The sequence below is a fragment of the Chelon labrosus genome (genome assembly GCF_963514085.1).
Source record: "Chelon labrosus genome assembly, chromosome: 19".
Taxonomy (NCBI): Eukaryota; Metazoa; Chordata; class Actinopteri; order Mugiliformes; family Mugilidae; genus Chelon; species Chelon labrosus.
Window position 1 is genome coordinate 7,668,009 of NC_140352.1, and position 19,019 is coordinate 7,687,027.

The window sequence follows — 19,019 nt, forward strand, 5'->3', positions numbered from 1 at the left end:
GAGGACGGAGAGCGTTACATCAATGTAGAGGGAACACCAATGAGTCATCCGAGGTGTTGAAAAGATCGGCAGCAGACTGGGAGAAGCACAACTACAATTCTCAACCGAAAATCATTTTTTAAAAAGCACAAAATGGATGGAGAAGGAGGATCATCCGGGCTGGCCAAATCAGCCGCAGTAAAACTGTCCGAGATGGGCGAAAGAACCAAGCAGTTAGGCACCGCGATAAGGGATCCTCACCAGCAAAAACGGATCATATTAGTGATTGTTTGCGTGGCTCTCCTCTTGGACAATATGCTCTACATGGTAATCGTGCCAATTATTCCAGACTATCTTGCTGATCTGGAGAGTGAGCAGTCAGAGCACGTCCACTTAGTGATGCACCCAAACTCTTCAGCGAACAGCACAAGCCAAGACAAAAGCAACAAGAACAATTTAGATATCCAGATAGGAGTACTCTTTGCGTCTAAAGCCATCCTGCAGCTGTTAGTCAACCCGCTGTCTGGCACTTTCATAGACCGGGTTGGATATGACATTCCACTTTTTATTGGACTGACTGTTATGTTCCTGTCTACCTGCATATTTGCTTTCGGGGAGAACTATGCGACGCTGTTCATGGCCAGAAGTTTGCAGGGTCTGGGGTCCGCATTCGCGGACACCTCTGGAATCGCGATGATCGCAGACAAATACACGGAGGAGGCAGAGAGAAGCAGGGCTCTCGGCATCGCTCTGGCGTTTATCTCTTTCGGGAGCCTGGTGGCGCCTCCCTTCGGGGGCGTCCTGTACGAGTTCGCGGGTAAGAGAGTGCCCTTCATCGTGCTCGCCTGCATTTGCCTGGTGGACGGCGTCCTGGTCCTGGTCGTGATCAAGCCCTTCTCCAACAGGACTAGAGAGAACATGCCAGTCGGCACCCCCATATACAGACTCATGGTTGACCCGTACATCGCTGTGGTGGCCGGGGCGCTGACAGTGTGCAACATCCCCCTCGCCTTCCTAGAGCCCACCATAGCCAACTGGATGGAGACCACCATGCACTCCTCTCAGTGGGAAATGGGACTCACCTGGCTACCTGCCTTCTTCCCTCACGTCCTCGGCGTGTACATAACAGTGAAATTGGCATCACAGAATCCACATTTGCAGTGGTTCTACGGAGCTCTAGGTATGGTTATCATAGGGGCGAGCTCCTGCACAGTCCCTGCATGCAAAACTTTTGGACAGCTTATCGCCCCGTTGTGCGGCATTTGTTTCGGCATCGCTCTGGTAGACACTGCCCTGCTGCCGACTCTTGCGTTTTTAGTAGACGTGCGTCACGTATCTGTTTACGGTAGTGTTTATGCTATAGCAGACATTTCCTACTCTGTCGCGTATGCTATGGGTCCAATAGTGGCCGGGCAGATAGTGCACAATCTCGGTTTTGTACAACTTAATCTGGGCATGGGTCTCGTCAATGTGCTTTACGCACCAGCACTGCTGCTGCTGCGCAACGTGTGCCAAATGAAACCGTCCCACTCGGAGAGAGATAACCTGTTAGAGGAGGCTCCGCAGGGGCTGTACGACACTATAAAGATGGAGGAGAGGAGAGCTAAAAAGAAGGGCTACAGTTCAGCAGGGAACTGCCTGCCGGTAGACGAAAACGGGTTCGACCCTTTCAGAGCACAGCGGTCCTTGTCAGAGGAGTCGTCCGGTCCGGAGTGCACTTAGACCGGTGTCTCTCTGCACCGCCACCCTAAACATTCCCCCAGGGGAGACTCGGAGATGAGGCAGGCAGGTTAAAATCCAGTGATTTAAACTTTTATGTAAGTACCGATGTGCAATATAAAAACACCCAATCACCAAAATCATGATTGTGTGACCCGTTTTCCAAAGTTTCTTTTTTTTTTAACATTATTATTATTATATTTTATTATTTTTTTGTTAACTGTGATTTCATTGTGTCGAACAAGTCTATGTAGCGTTTGTCATGGACGTATAACTGGAGTTTTGTGAGAGATCTATCAGCTACTGTTGAATTTGTGTGTATTACTGAGTATTATATATACATATATATATATGAAAAAGAAGATATTAATAGATAAATGTGCGTACAAGATTATATGGGACCAACTATAAACAGCACATTTTTCCTCCCTTACACAAAATAGCCTATATTTTTAGTTTTTTTTTTTTACTTGCACTTGAAAGGCCTCTTTTTCTTTTTGACTGTTTAAAATTTCGTGACTTTTAATTCCGTAACTCGTGGGCCTGTTTGTTTGTTCTTATTTTTTTTTTAATTTGTTGGAAATTAAATGTACATTATGACAAATGGATTTTGTACATATGTGGATATATGCACAATGTAAATTGTTAAAACATTACGTGAACCTCTGCGGTGTGTGTGTGTGTGTGTGTGTTTTGTTTGTGAGGGCGCGCGTGTGCGTGTGGTGTGTGTGAAACATTTTTATTTTTTTTTGTCAAGACGTAGCTAACGAAGTCAGCCTCCTTAAAGATGAACAAACAAACATGTATTCATTTAACGATTTGTGGTTTTAATAAATCTCTGTTTGGATCTGTGTGACAGCGGTGATTTCATTTTCATTCTCGACGGATAAAAGCGAAGAAGTTGTTGCGGAAGTTGCAAATATGATTAGTTTGGATGATAAAAAATAAATACCCAAATTACGCATTGCTCTCTGAGAAACATGGTCAGAAAGGAGAAGTTTAATTTGGAGTTCGTGACACATAAAAGATGAAAAACTGTGAATGAAAAATATAAGTTAAATCATGAGTTCTGATTTCAAATGCGCACAGACACATGAAAAGAACAATGACCACAATGTGAAAGCCAAAGTTTTAGAGGAGAAACATATTTATTTTCCACAGACAGGTTCATGTCATGTCTAAAAAAAAAAGCTCAGAGACTTTCCAAGAAAAAATTCCAGAAAAAAATCCCTGACTCCCTGACAGAACGTCTGAATGACAAGACTAAACCAGACTCTCTGCCCTTTTTCTTTTTTAAAATACATTAAAATTATTATCAGGTGAAGGCGGAAGGGGGGGAGGGAGGGAGGGAGAGAGGAAGGGGGGGGGGGGGGGGGTGAAGCAAGCTGTCAGATAATATGTTCCGCGAATAGATTTCGATGGGAGGAGTTTTCTTTGCCTCAAGGGGGTAGGTAAACCCACACACCTTCAGCATCTTTTTTCCGAGGCGCGCCTTTAATGTGGAGCCACAGCCTTATGGCGAGGCGTGGGGACCCGGGGAGCAGTCCGGCGCCTGAACGGACCTTTACACGGGCTTTCGCTGCGTGGACGTGGGAGGCGATGTGAACTTTTTTTTGTTTGACTTCTCGAGTGCTGCGCCGACCAGGTAAGGTAATTATTTATTTGTAAAAAGCAACAACAAGGGAGATTCAGTGCGAATTAAAACAAAAAAACAATTAAGATCCACTGTATGAGCTTCTCTGGCGCACAGAAGAAACATTATTCATCATAAAAACTCTTTTAATCCAGTTTAAAGTTCACTTTGCTCTCAAGATAAAGTTTTCTAAAGCAGTTCCTTCAAACTGACTTGCTTCTGATGATGCAATTAGTCGCAATGTCATATATTTCTTTAAAATGTGAACACCTTTTTTTAAAAATTAAAATACATTAATAACTTGAACAGTTTCAGTTGATTTCGAAAAAAACCCCACAAGGAATAGAGATGGAAGAGTCTACAAGATGCGCATCTCTCTGCAGCGGTGAGGGATGAGGCGCAGCTGGAATTCAAGGACAAGCAGCAAATTGCATTAGAGCGCCAAATGATGAAGAATGGAAGAGCGCTGGCTCACTTTCAAACCGCGCAGTGTGGCTGCATTTCTCAATAGGCCCGATATCACGTAGTGCATTTATTCCTTTTCTTTCTTTCTCTCTCTCTCTCTCTATTTCTCTTTTAAATGTCTTGACGTGCTCCACGCAGGGAAAAGCCTGAACCCAAACCCCTCTCCACTGGGTTTCCACATTACTGGACTGGATTGGGAAAAATGCCAGTCACGGCGAGAGAGGCTGAAAGAGACCGAGGCAGCCAAGTAAGACAAAGTGTCCCCGTTTCTTGTCCCACGGACAGCTCTATTCTGTGTGTTCACATAATTTGGGGAAGTCTCAATCCGCAGCGCTGCCTCTGTCCGCGGGGGTGAAGTTGGCAAAGTGACGGTGGTGGATTTCAGGACCACGGACAGCGACACATTCATTAAATGACCGCTAGGGGCGGGAGTTAGAAAGCAGGCCTTACTTACTTACTTTTCAGGGATATAAAACCTTAATGAGACATAGAATATTTCTGTTTAAATCAAATTATCAGCCAGATTATATATTATAAAAGACACTGTGTTTGCTGCGGTTTGATTGGTGCTGATTTCCCCTGGTTTTCCTACACACTCAACACTCCCATGGAGTCTTGGCTAATGCCGTTGCACTTATCAATATTATATATAACATCTTGGCTTATCCAGTATGCAAATGATCAAACATCAGACAGAAAAGATAATCAGTTTGCCTTTTCCATCCTCAAAACAAAACAATACCCATGAGGTTGTGGAATTTATTCTTAAATAGGCCTCGGAGCATTCAAGATGAATTATTAACTGTGGCTCTAATGATAAGAGCATGCAGAAAACATGCAAGGGAATTAGTCCTCTGACTAATGAATCAGAGGAGAAAATGTCGAACAGATGTCTCCTGATGTCTCTTCACCAGCAGCCTGTTGTATTTGTGACACCAGGCGCTGCCGAAGGTCCCCGTGCCCCCGCTGAAGCAAACCCTCGACACTTACCTGAAGTGCGTCCGGCACCTGGTGAAGGAGGAGCAGTTTAAGAGAACGAAGGCCGCCGTGGAGAAGTTCGGGGCTCCGGGTGGCGTCGGGGAGGTTCTCCAGAAGAAGCTGCTGGAGCGGAGGGACAAGACGAGCAACTGGGTAAACGCTCACATGTAATAGATGAACAGTGGCGCCCATACTCACTGCAGGTGCACAAAAAGAATCCAGCCTACAGGGTTTTCAACAAAGATCTGTTGCGCTCATTTGTCTTCAAAATCTGTGTCCAATCAATTTGCTCTACACATATATATATGTTTAATTTGGGCTTTTATCGTGTGGTTTATGCAGTGAAATCCAAATCTGCTCTACTTTGAGTGACAACTGCTTCAGATTTAGTTTTTAGAATTCCAAAAGAAACACGTAAATAAAAGAGCTGAACATTTATTCATTTATTTTGTTATTTGAGCCTTTGCTTGTCGTTCTCTGCTGCAATCTCCCATCCTGACCGCTCAGACCGCTGCACATCCACCTCAGAGAAATCTATCACACTCCCACTCTCCTTTTTCATCTGGCAGTGACACTCCGTAATGCTGTTTATTTCTTTTTTTACTCCACTGCCCACAGCTCCCAGCGCCGCTGAAAGCACCACCTTGAGTTCAATATGCTTAACGAAGCAACATTTTTTGCTAAAAAAAAAACCATCCCTGTGTTTACATTTAGATCTATGACTACTGGCTGTTGGACATGTACCTCAACAACAGGCTGGCCCTGCCGGTCAACTCCAGTCCCGTCATGGTGTTCCCGAAGCAGACGTTCAAAGATCAGAAAGATTCCCTCAGGTATGTTGCTGGACGGATGTCGTTGGGGGCTGTAAAAACATGTACTGAGATCTTAAACTTTTATATCTGCCCTCCACCAGCAGCACCACGGACACTGACGAAGGTGTTTTAGTGAGATTCAGGCAGAGAGTGCAAAAAAAGAGAGCAACATGTATGACAAATTGAAAAATGCTGCATCTCTGCAACAGAACACGCAGTTATTTACACTTTATGAGTCAGTTTGCAGGAAATATTTCAGCCAAACTTAAAGTAAAAGTCAAGTTTTGGTTTGATTATCTAGATTAAAATGAAAACAGACTAGAATCAACTGAATGCACTTTTTATTATCAATAAATCTGCCAATTAGCTGTCACTTTAAGATGGATTTTAAATGAAAAATACCAAAAAGTGGACCTGCAATTAAATTACTGAGATTATTTTGAGACGAGACAAAAAAATATTCTCCATAAATTGACTTAAATGATTGATTTTCTGTCAACACTGACCTTTAAAGCCCATGAGCTGAGAGGTTGCGCCGCTCATTGACAAATTAGGAGTAGATCTGGGACATGTATGTGACCTGTAAACTAAAAGGAAGCACAACAACGCACCAGATGAACTCTAAACGTCACATAATAATGCTGCATCAGAGAATGTTACTGTTTAATTTGCTTGAGAGGGTCAGTGTAATGCTTCCCCTCAAACGTACACCAGTGAAACATCCACCACACTGCTGAGAAGAACAACGTAAAGCACACACGCTCAAGCTCTTCGGATGCTGACAGGGTTTATGCTCTTCTCAGCAGCCTCAGATTAAGATCTGAATTACAGCCATGCAGAGAACCTCTGCCCGTTATTAAATGAGCCGTGGTCCAGCAGACATTACACCGGTCCGTCCAGCCCCTGTAACTCAACATTAGCTTTTGTCAGCTCGCTGCGCCCTAACTGAATATTTCCAGAGCACCCCAAGCAGCTGGTAATCCACTGACACGGCCACTTATTAGATTGGGAGTGACAGGGCCAAGCTCTCCGCAGAGACCGCTGGTCAGGCCTCAATTAGGGGGTGTGGTGCTCTGCGGCTGCCTCCTTTGTATTGATCTGGCTTTGAGCGTAATAACGCCCGAGACAAATGACACGCAGCATGAGACCTGACAAGGCGCTGTGTTTACCCCATTTGCCCACACCGCCCACTCACACATAGAGACGGGCTCTCTTTCACACACATAGACACACGCAGCTCGCTCACTGTATCCTAGTAATTTGCCATAATGTGATTACCGTTAGTCCTTTGAGAGATGGGAGTACATCTAATTATAATCACCAGCCGCTGATGTCGCTGTGTATGCTCAGTGTTTCACATCCAGCTCTGCACCCCTGCTTGTTTAAATCTCAACCTTCTCGCTCTCTTAAGATTCGCCGCTCGTCTCATCAGAGGAGTGCTGGAGTACAAAGCTCTCATCGACGCGTAAGTTCAGCCTCTAATGGATTACCTGCCGCCTTGAAAGTTTCACCTGTAATAATGAGTCATGAGAGCCCTTGTAAGGTGATCCGATGTGTGTAAATAATGTCTCTCAGGCGAGCGCTGCCGGTTGACTTCGCTCGGGGCCAGCTACCCGGGACACGCATGTGCATGGAGCAGTACTACCGCCTCTTCACCTCCTACCGCTACCCGGGGTTAAAGACGGACACGCTGGAGGTCAACGTGAACGTGGGGCCCTCGGCGCCGGAGCACATGATCGTGGCGTGCAAGAACCAGGTCAGGACACTGGCCTTTGAGGAGACATGTCACACTCCATCACACTCCTAAGTGAAGACAGTGTCCAGGATATGTAGAAAGAAAAAACATTATCTGAAAGGAATAGTCAGCTGCTTCCAAAAATTGGATTCTGGAAAATGCATAATTGGAAACATATCTTGAAGCACTCTTGTAGAGCAGGGGTGTCAAACGTACGGCCCGAGGGCCAAAACCGGCCCGCCAGAGGGTCCAATGTGGCCCGCGGGATAAATTTGCAAAGGACGACAGATTCAGGCAGAGTGCAAAAGTGCAAAAACAGAATCATGTGAAAAGAGCAACGAGAAAGAAAAGCAACATGTAAGACAAATGGAAAAATGCTGCATCTCTGCAACAGAACACACAGTGATTTACACCTTTGACTCAGTTTGCAGGAAATATTTCAGGCAAATTTAACATAGAAGTTAGGTTTTGGTTTGATTATCTGGATTCAAATGAAACTGAATGCAAGTTTGAGGAGACTTGTCACACTCCATCACACTTCTAAGTGAAGACAGTGTAATGCAAATCAACTGCTTCCAAAAATTGGATTTTGTACAATAAATAATTGCAAACACATCTTGAAGCACTCTCACAGAGCAGGGGTGTCAAACGTGCGGCCTGAGGGCCAAAACCGGCCCACGAGAGGGTCCAATCTGGCCCGCCAGGTTAAATTTGCAAAGGACGAGGAGAAGAAGAAGGAAGAATAAGAAGGGAGGAGGAAGAGAGGAAAGAGGACGAGGAGAAGGAGGGAGATAAAAATGACAAAGAAGGAAGAGGAAGAAGGGGATGGGGAGGAAGACTAGGAGAAGAAGGAGAAGAAGATGAAGGAGGAGGAGAAGTAGATGGGGAATGAGGAGTGGAAGGAGGAGAAGAAGAAGGAGAAAGTGCATCTTAACTGAAATTTACAATGTGCTTTTTTGCACTAAAACAAAGGAAGTTGTTTTTATAGCTTAATAAGCTGTTCTGTTTCTGCTCCGGGCCCCTTCAGATCAAATTGGGGCCCCTGAACTAAAATGAGTTTGACACCCCTGTTGTATAGGATAATCTTTACTATCAAAAAAAAAAAAAAAATAGCATTCAATAAAGTTACAAAACAAGGGGAAGCAAAATGTTGTACAAGATGTAAAATATATTATATTTATAGACAGAATAAACAATAAGGCTTCTATAAGAGGAGTTGGTGGATAATCGTTTGACTGATTACATGTAGAATCTGACCTACTGCTGAGATAGAAGAGCCAGGTCCAAGTATGAATGGCTGCATTTTATAGATCCAGCCTGCAGGCACTGTGGCTTTCTGTGCAAAGCTATCTACTGATGTTTAAAGCGTCTATTTGAATATTTATAGCTCTCACCTGGAAATGTTTCTGGGAGGTGTCAGCCTGTAGCAGAAAAGAGAGAGAGAGGGAGTTAGGGAGTTAACTTCATTACCGTTGATTAAATCTGCCACTTTGTCCGACAGCTTCCTTGAGTCTCGTTTTTAAGCGTGGGCAGTAGAGGAGGGAGCAACTGGCCGTTTTTAGCTCCTGCCATTATCACTAATGTCCCTCGTATCTCTCACACAAGAGGAAACTATACGCTCAGCTATGAAGCACAATTAGCAGGAAGGAACGTGGTATTCCCTACTACTGCTAGAGTTGTGTCGTGTGTCTAGAAATGGGTGAGGACAGTGATTTGTTTCCCTCTCTAGTTTTTCGTGCTGGATGTGGCCGCAAACGGCAAGCAGCTCAATGAGATGGAGATCTTCAACCAGCTTGAGAAGATCGTAAAAATGTCAGAAAACGCAGAGGAGAGACTCCCTCCGTTTGGTATCCTGACGTCTGACGGGAGGACGGAGTGGGCGCAAGCCAGAGATGCACTAATAAAAGGTTTGTTTTTATCACGTTCACTGTAAGCACTTCCATACGATCTAGATTCACCTACTAGTTCCTTCCTCTCCTTCGTCCAGATCAAACCAACAGGGACTCCTTGGCTGTGATGGAGACCTGCTTGTGCGTGGTGTGTCTGGATGAGCCCAGCGGCCTGGAGCCCAGTGACACCAACAGGGCCCTGATGATGCTGCACGGAGGTGGCCGTGAAAGGAACGGTGCAAACCGCTGGTACGACAAGTCAATGCAGGTGGGACTATAGCTCTAATGCACTTCAGTCGTCTATTGATGTAAGGTTTGGACAATTAGTTGACTCACCGTCTCTCAGTTTGTGGTAGGAATGGACGGCGTGTGCGGAGTGGTGTGCGAGCATTCGGCATTTGAGGGAATCGTCCTGGTGCAGTGCTCCGAATACCTGATGAAATATATGTAAGTTAGCCCAGTGTAGAAGGATATAACTTGGCACTGAATATAATAATGCAGTGTAAGAAACAGTGTCGTCGTTCTGAACAGTACAGGATCCAAGATGGCGAAGTCGACCACCTTCAGAGAGCTTCCTCCTCCAAGAAAGGTGCTCTGGAAATGCAACCCACACATCCAGGGACTCCTGTCAGCGTCTGGAGACAGACTTCAGAGGCAAGACCAACACAAACAATCACCAAACAATCACCAGAGACATTTAATCTCATGTATTTTCATATTATCTCCTTCAGGCTGGTGGATAATCTCGACATGGACGTATTCAAATTCAAAGCATATGGGAAAGAGTTTATTAAAAAACAGAAGATGAGTCCAGACGCCTTCATCCAAGTCGCCCTACAACTTACATTTTACAAGTAAAGTATACATTCGCTGTATTTCAATCAGATCTACATTAAACTGGAATGTCTTGTCATTAATATATCCGTTTGAATCATCTCTGTCATGCACTCAGATGCACTGGAAGGCTCGTGTCCACTTACGAGAGCGCGTCGATTCGCTGTTTTCAACAAGGCCGGGTGGATAACATCCGCTCAGCCACCGCCGAGGCCCTGGCCTTCGTCGAGTCCATGACAGACGAGAGGGCGACTTTCACCGTGAGTCATTTTTCTCACTTTAACCCCAATTAGCAAGCTCCCGCGTTGCCCGCTCATCACACCTGCTTAACTGGAACAGGTGCGACGGGCCGCCTTGGCACGCCAGACCCTGTCTCCCGGTTTAAACAGATGACATCCCTGCAGATTCAATGGCTGCGCTGGTGTCTTTTCTTTTGAATTCACTTCTTTTCTTTTTACTTCCTTAACAGGATTCACAGAAGATTAGTCGTCTCAGGGAGGCGATTAAAGCCCAAACAGATTATACAATCGCAGTAAGTATTATTTTTAAAACATAAGGGTAACTCAGATTAGCATTAAACCCAAATAACATTGCATGATTTTATTCCTCACAAGAGACATCACAAGTGATGCACCCATCATGCCTAGTGTCTACTGTACAAGCCTGTGGGGGCAGTGCTATGATCTGGGGTTGCTGCAGTTGCTCAGGTCTAGGTTCAGCAACATTATGTTGTCCAAAGAATGAGGTCAGCTGACTACCTGAATATACTGAATGACCAGGTTATTCCATCAATGGATTTTTTTTCTTCCCTGATGATTTTCCAAGAGTGGTTCAGGGAGCATGAGACATCATTTTCACACATGGATTGGCCACCACAGAGTCCAGACCTTAACCCCATTGAGAATCTTTGGGATGTGCTGGAGAAGGCTTTGTGCAGTGGTCAGACTCTCCCATCATCAATACAAGATCTTGGTGAAAAATGAATTGTTAAGGAGCTTGATGGCCTGAGGATAGAACCTCTTTCTGAGACTCTCTGTGCTGGACATCAGACTCGCTGCACTTCCCTGACCGCGGCAGTGTGAGTGAAGAGGCAGCTTTTTGGGTGACAAGATAAAATAAATGGAAGAGCACACAAAAAGAAAAGAATAGACATACAAATATAATACTAAACCCTGTTTTATTTCTTCTTTACTATTACCTGTGTTCTTTCAGTTTTGCTCATGATCTTTTCTGCTCTTATTTTATCCAGACCTCCATGGCCTGGTGCCTGGTGGTGGCACACTGCTAATGTATTTCATATTTATTTGCATGCAGGCCATTGGCCAAACCTTTGAAACACGCCACAACAGAGCACAAATGTTACAAGTCTAAACTGCTTTGAGTAAGTGTGGTGAGTCACTGAGGGTAAATCATGTGTTCTAGTCATGTTTCAAAGTGTAATAGTGCAAACAAGATCAATAAAAAATACCTCAGCAGACGCCAGAAGGGAAGAGTCCACAAGGCTGAGGTGGTGCAAGCACCTGAAACTAAAACAGCATTCATTAACATGGGATGTGTAAATGCATTCCATGAGTTTTGTTGCTCAAGCTCAAGCTGTAAAAATGTTCAGATTTTACAAAAATTATAATAAATGATGCTGTGGTTTTCCACATTCTGCCTCATCGAAAACAAAATACTGAGTGCCTTATGTCATTCCTTGATGACCTTATATGTACAGAGGAGCTGTGCCAGGTGATAAAAGAGGGCAGTGAAGTGGAATTTCACAGTTCTCTCTCTTTCCAGCAAGGAGTGGTTTAAGGAGTGGTAGAGCAGCACGTGTAGGATTTGTCAATGAGGACTGTGGTTTAAGTTCAAGAACTCTTTTAAGCGTGTGGCAGCACTGAATTATAAGAGGAGCCAGTTTTGGCATGTCTCTGATATGCCAAAACAGATAGTCTGGTCGTCTTTTAAGTAGAGACTCTGAAGCAACCTTACAGATGCAGGCTTCCTTTTCTTTTATGGCAAAAATAAATACCATATTATACATTTCAATACGGAATGTATGCATTTCACATGCAGATGAAGGTATAAAGTTCCTCAATGGATCGCAGATTGCAGACTAAGTGCTGCACCTGTCTAAAGTATTACCAAGGAACCCAACACAAATCTTACACAAAAGATGACACTGATCGAAATATTCTGTCTGGGTAGGTTGTGGGGCATCCTGTAAACCAGTGGTTCTCAACTGGTCTTGCTTCGGGACCCACCATCACCCCTTAATGACAAGCTGTGACCCAAATCAAAGTAAATTTTCAACTTCTCAAATTTACTGAATGAAAAGACTGCGCAGTTTGAACCTGAGATAGAAGAACAGAATATCGCAGTACAAAACCACAAAAAAACAAATGTAATGATGAACCAAAACGAGCAGCGAGTGACCAGCGATTCTAGAGAGGGAACTATTCCCTTTTTACGCTCAATTAGCTGCATTTTAATTAAAACCAAAACTCTTCACTTCAGTAACTAAAGCCTTTTTTAACAGACTCAACAGTGCTTTCATACACAAACATGAAATAAAAAAAAGTCCTTTAGCTCGCGGTTCCTGGTGGAAGGGCCAAGCTGGGAAAAGTTGGAATTCCCATGTTGTATCCAAAAACCGTTCAAAAAAGGCAACTGGACTTGTAGAGTTTTTCTGAGAAGACGTTTCACCACTCAACCGAGTAGCTTCTTCAGTTCTAGGGGACTGTTGGAAAGTCTGAGGTTTAAATAGGAACTTGGTGAAACGTCTTCTCAAAAAAACCAGTCCAGTTGCCTTTTTTTGAACCTTTTTTGGATATACCATGACCTGGATGACTGAGAACCTTCACAGACAGTTCCCATGTTGGAAGGCAGTCTTTGGCAGACACTGGAAGGAAACTGGCCGCTCCTTTTGGATCCTTTGAAGTAGCTTGTTAGCAGCTCGGTGCTAACTAGCCGTGTGGCTCCTATTCTTGGAAAGCTTAGCCTGCAAACTTTCTTGGTGGCTAATAGAACCTGTGCAGATTCCTCAGCAGGCACTCGCGTCTCTGCTGTGAGGAAAGGCCTGGATCAGTTTTCACACCTGGAGGATTGTGGGACTTTTAGGGTTCTGGTGCTTCCTTTGTTTCCAAGACAAAGAAAGCCATGTGATCAAAACTTGGTCATGCGTGGTGAGCTTCCATCGCTCACCACCAGGTTCAGGTCCCAACAGCGTCTGTATTTCTTCCATAATGGCTGTTTCAGTAACAATGATCCACATTTTCCTTTGAAGTGACATGATAGAGTTTCTAAAAATCTTTAAAAAAAAAAAAATGTGCGTTTCAGGCAATTACAGGAATGGCAATAGACAATCACCTCCTTGGGCTTCTGAAGATTGCACAGGAGCTCAAGATGGAGAAGCCAGAGATCTTCTGCGATGAGACGTATCTGGCCAGTAACCAGTTCATCCTCTCAACCAGTCAGGTAAAATGAAATCGCAATTCTTATCAAAGTCATAACACTGAACACCGGTTTCTCTTTTCAGAGCACTGCTTTGCTGCTTTACTACCACTCCTTTTAGCTGGATAGAAAGGGAAAAAAAAGAGACACTAGCAGTCTACTTTAATTTTTCAAACGGGGACTGAGACTGAAAAAGTGCACGTGCAACAAAGCAAAAGTTTACTACAGGCGTCACACTAATTAAATATTTCATGCTGGTGTTTGGGGATTCTGGTTGAGGTCTACTAATTGGACACTTTGCCAGAACCTACTGCCCTCACCAGTGCGCTTTTTCACTTCACTTCCCTGTGCTTATCTGTAGCTTTCTGGACGGCACTTAAAGTACTGCTTTTCTTTCCTTACTTAGTTTTTCTTCTTTTTTTGCAAATCAACATTGCTTCATGCAGCTGCATAATAAACTTTATGAAAATACCTGACTGAGAGGTGTAACTGCACGGGGTGACTCTCAGCTTTGGTGCACTTTTGCATTTCTGGGTGCAAGACAAATTCACCTTTTCAATGTTTAATCTCAAGTAAAAATCTGTTGTTTTTCTGCAAAATTATCTCTGTTGTCAGTTAATGAACTGCAACAATAATTGATTATAGCGTTCTCTTGCAGCGAGCGCTTTTCTACAAATTGCACACTTTGCATGTGTAATGCTGAGACAACTCATCTGTGGGAAAGCTGGAAACGTTTCTGCTTCATCTGACTCTTTATTTAACAAAATAATGAATTCAAAGATGTCTCATTGAACTCCGGGGACCTCTTTTGAACAGTTTTATCTATTATCTTATATTATCATTATCTGGCTGTCTGTGGAAAGCTGGTTAATCCATAAAAACGAATCAACAAATGATAGCGAAAATAAAAATTGTTCTTCTCGAATGCTCTTTCCCCTGACACGCTAAAACTGTGTGCTCTTGCCTCCAGGTTCCCACAACGGTAGAAATGTTCTGCTGCTACGGCCCGGTGGTGCCCAACGGCTACGGCGCCTGCTACAACCCGCAGTCGGACCACATCGTCTTCTGCGTGTCCAGTTTCTGGGAGAACACCGAGACTAGCTCGGCCGTTTTCGTCAAAGCCCTGAACGAGGGCCTGCTGGAAATCAGGGACCTGTGCAATAGATGCTGCGCCGCGGCAACCACACTGGCTAATGGAAGCCAGGGAGCCGGCCAGCCTCATAAATCAGGGAAGTAAGCCATAGTGAGAAAGAGAGAACGCGCCCACTCTTAGATTTTAGCCTCAGTAGTTGAGATGCCTTCATGTGTCTTTGTTGTTTGTGCAATAGTCTTCTTCTCAAAACAAAAAGCCTTAAAGCTGTAGTTATATATATATATATATATTGTATGTAAATAGAAAATATGAATGCAAGCTAGAAAACAAGTTATTTTTGGGGGTTCTTGTGGGTGAAAGAATGATTTGGGGTCCAACGGTGACCTGCTCGACTTGGCAGACTGACTTTAATTGGTCTGCTGCCTTTAGGAAACTGAAGCCATGTCCGCTTTGTAGCACTGACGCGAGGCTCAACTCCTCCGTGCGAGAGTGATTCTGAACTGAATGAACCGGATGTACTGTATATCTTACACACTTAGTAGTAGTAAAAGAAAATCAAAAAATAAAGTATATTCAAGTGACTTACACGTCCTGTAAATGTGACCCTGCCGACCTCCCTTGGTGCGCGCCATTAACTCCCACCAAAAAAAAAAAGAAAAAAAAGAAAATCCATTTAAATGTGTTATTTTTTACTAAATTCTATTTATTCTACGTGCGGTTGCCAAAGAGGCTTTGCACGCGTGAAGTCTGTCCGATCAGGCACTTTAAGATATTTCTGTAAAGACGCGAACGAACTGCGGAGGGAAGAAAAAAAATGTGACGTGGTTTCAGTGGCACATCTGAAGTCGTCTCGCTCGTACTGTATGTATTCTATGTCACAGCAATAGTCAATATATATAAAGTGTAATGGTGCAAGGCACGGTCCAGTGGTGACTGAGGCATACCACTGTGTTCATGTGTATATAAACGCTTTGTATGTGCACTTAGAGGTAGAATGAAGGTAGAAATGTATTGTTTTCCGTGCAATAACACAGTAGAAAGTACAGTGAGGGGTATATGTGCAATTTCACCAAACCAGCTAGATTGCATGCTTATAGATGTAATATAAATGTCACTACAGTTGCTATTTTTGATATCCAGAAACATATTGCAGTGGATTCTTGCACGATCATCCGGAAGTGTACCGTGTGATTCCTCTACGTGTGTGATGTGTAACGTGGGTGTTGTTGCGGCAAATCGAACCGGCGAACCTTAGCGGTGAGAATCGTTGAGGGTATTTGTCACCCCGATGTCGTCCAGATGTTGTGTTACCTGTGTATCATCGTCATCTGCCAAAGTGAATGTGAACTGTGAAGGTAATTCCAAAAAAAAAAAAGAGAAAAAAGACACATGTGCATGTTTATCCTCACATGATAGCTGTATTTTTATATGTCTACTGTAGGATTAAAGTAAAATATTATGTTATTAAAAAAGGGAATACAAAATGCCTTAATGCAAACTGTTTTCCACGACTCCTGCCAAGATGTTCAGTGTTCAATGTCTTACCTCAGATTATATTTGATGTGTTTCTACTTGTCTAATCTGAGTCATGTATCTAAAAGAATGTGATATTTGTGTTAATCGGTCCATCTGTATCTATCTGTAACGACAACGTAGTATATACGTGGCCTCACGAAGTAATGTTACACTTGTCCACGGTAGCATAGTCGTGATTGGTAATTAATGTATAACCTGACTGGGGGATTATAGTGTTTTATTAAATCGTGCGAAGTTCTATATTCATCATTCTGAAGGCAAAAATAAAGAAAAGAAAAGAAAACTTATTTATTTTTTTAGGCCATAGCAATATCTGGTTGTTTGAAGACATCGCCGACTGTAATGAAACTGTCACGTTGCAAAAATGGATATGCATAAATAAAAGGAACAGTGTTACGTCTAACGGTTTCAATGTTTTCGGTTGTAAATTTCAAGAAATGTCTGGAAAAGTGTTTGGTTTGGTGGCAGTGGTTTTAGGAAAATGAGACGATCATAGAGAACATCAAGTATTTCTGTTGTCTGGGTGTCGGAAATGCACATTATTTACTATTGCCACAGTCAGTAGAACCACTCTTGTTTAAATTGGATACTCATTTTTCTGCAACTGTGGGATGCATTTTACGACTTAAAATCACTTAAACAGTGCAATATACACAGATTAGCCACAACATTATGACCACTGACAAGAAAAGTGAACAATGACCATCTTGTGACAATACAACGTTCTGCTGGGAAGCTTTTGGACCTGGCATTCATTCGTGTGGATGTTACTTAGACAAGACCCCCCCCACCCTATAGCAATGACACTCCAGCAGGATACAGCCTGACACAGGCACACACACAAAAACGCTTTAGGAACAACTCAAAAAAACATGAAGAACAGCGTTGACCTGGCCTCCAAATTCACTAGATCCCAAACTGATCAAGTATCTGTGGGATGATCCACAGAGGCCCCTCCCCTCAAAGGCCCCCCACTAACAACATTCTGTTGCCAGACACCACAGGACACCCTCAGAAGGCCCATGTCCATTCTCTGATGAGTCACAACTGTTTTGGAGGCACAAGGGAGACCTACACAATATTAGGAAGGTGGTCATAATGTTATGGCTGATCGGTGTATATCTGCTGCTACTCTGCTGCTGCTTTGAGTCCCATATTCCAGAAGAGATGAATGCAGTCTTTTATTAACACTGAAGTAAAGGTTTGTAACTGTGCACGTACAAAAATCAATCCGCTCACTTTAATTTATGATCTCAAACCTAAAACTAAGCTAACAAAGTGACTGTGAAGTAACTCCTCACAATGGTGCTGATTAGGCTCAATTACAGCTGTATGTCACTGCACTCATTTGCATGTGGTTTTCTGTCTCCAGCGCGGCCTCTTCACTTCACTAACATGCTTCCAACAGATGGGCTCGTTTTCACCGGCATCTGATACGGTCTTTGGGGAGACACTCAAATTTAATTCTCCATTGGTTAAACCGCTGAACCAGGTCGACCAAGTCGTAGTTTTTTTTTAAATGTCATTTGTGGCGTCGTTTGATGCCACTGTGGGTTCTTTCGGCAGGGATTGATAGAGTAATGACGTTTTAGTTCTTTATTGTCTGGTCACAACACAGTTACACGTATAAGTGTTCTTTGCAGGCGCAGTCTCGCCCTGCCAACAGCCACGCGTGTCGTCTTCTGTGTTGTGTCTCATCTCTCCCAGGTCCAGCACGCTACTGTGTTTAAAAGGAGAGAGTGATTAGTCCAACAGGATGCAGGTGCGCCAATCACTCTCACCTGGTGCTGCTCTCATGAACCCTCTCCACACCTCTCTCCTGCAGCCGATGCACCACGCCCCCTCCACATCATTCTAACTGCGTCCCATTAGGATGCATGCTATTCCATCGCGTCACAACATTATTGCATAACTGGCGGAGAAAGGAGAAGAAACCTTTAACTAGCGACTCTGGCCTGTGAACACAATCTGATGCAAGTAGAAAGAAACAAAGTCTGAAACTGGCTTTACTTACCATCACCAGATCACATCTGACAGTGGCCTCAGTACCCCACATCCCCCAAGACAATCCTGTAACACAACAACTCCTAAACTTTACCAAAGTCATTCATTCATTCATTCATCTTCTGTAACCGCTTGTCCTCTGGAAGGGCTGTGGGGGGCACACAGCAGTTATGCTATACAGTAGTAGCACAGAATTGCATGACTAGTAATAGAGATGAAATTAGAGGACAGGAGCTCAGTGTGAGAGAAAAGAGAGTAGAGGACATGTGCTCAGTGCATCGTCCCCCAGCAGCCTAGGCCTATTGCAGCATAACTAAGAGCATAACAAATATCTCCTGAACAAGTGCAAATGACACAAAAGTGATATTGGTGAGTAAACAATCGTATTTTATGCCAGAAATAAGGTCCAGGTTGTAAAGAAAACAGTAGTTCTCCTTTAAACCTGACCTTGAATGTAGAGAGGATGTCTGAAATGTAGCCTGGATGCGTAGCTACCATGGTAGCTCCAATATCCTCATGTCAGAGTTTGTTGACTTGTTCTGCAGGGAAACTCTATGTAAACACTGTGGTTTAAGTTTTTTGGGAAGGCAGGGATATGTAAAAGCAGACATTTGGAAGCTTTTTTGAAAAAACGGCACCTCCATTTCAATCAAGTTTATGCCCTAAAGATAAGTACAAAAATCTATATCTCAAGGTGATTATCATCTACTGCGCAAATGGTGCCTCATCACTGAGAGGCTTTTAGTCTGAGTTGTATTAGTCTAAGCTGTGCCAACTCCCTCCCTCACATATTGCTTCCACCACCACCACCGGACCTGAAATGCTCCTTTTTGCAGTAAGTTTGATAGATTTTCTGTCTGTGTTTATTACTGTTCTTTCTCATTGGGTACTCACCTTAATGAAGACC

At 43.6% G+C, this 19,019-nt stretch overlaps 2 protein-coding genes across 2 annotated transcripts; both read left to right on the forward strand.

Moving 5' to 3' along the window:
• Nucleotides 1–132: 132 nt before the first annotated feature.
• slc18a3b (solute carrier family 18 member 3b) lies at nt 133–1,701 on the forward strand (the record flags this gene model as incomplete). The annotated part of the gene is made up of 1 exon (XM_084567031.1): nt 133–1,701. One exon carries the CDS (start codon nt 133–135, stop codon nt 1,699–1,701), a length of 1,569 nt encoding a protein of 522 aa, XP_084423157.1.
• Nucleotides 1,702–3,998: 2,297 nt separating this feature from the next.
• On the forward strand, nt 3,999–14,852 carry chatb (choline O-acetyltransferase b; the record flags this gene model as incomplete). The annotated part of the gene is made up of 14 exons (XM_084567288.1): nt 3,999–4,043; nt 4,736–4,927; nt 5,489–5,607; nt 6,998–7,051; nt 7,162–7,342; nt 9,051–9,228; nt 9,309–9,478; nt 9,557–9,657; nt 9,742–9,864; nt 9,942–10,064; nt 10,163–10,304; nt 10,514–10,576; nt 13,366–13,503; nt 14,450–14,852. 14 exons carry the CDS (start codon nt 3,999–4,001, stop codon nt 14,714–14,716), a joined length of 1,896 nt encoding a protein of 631 aa, XP_084423414.1. The 3' UTR covers nt 14,717–14,852.
• Between the last annotated feature and the right edge of the window lie 4,167 nt (nt 14,853–19,019).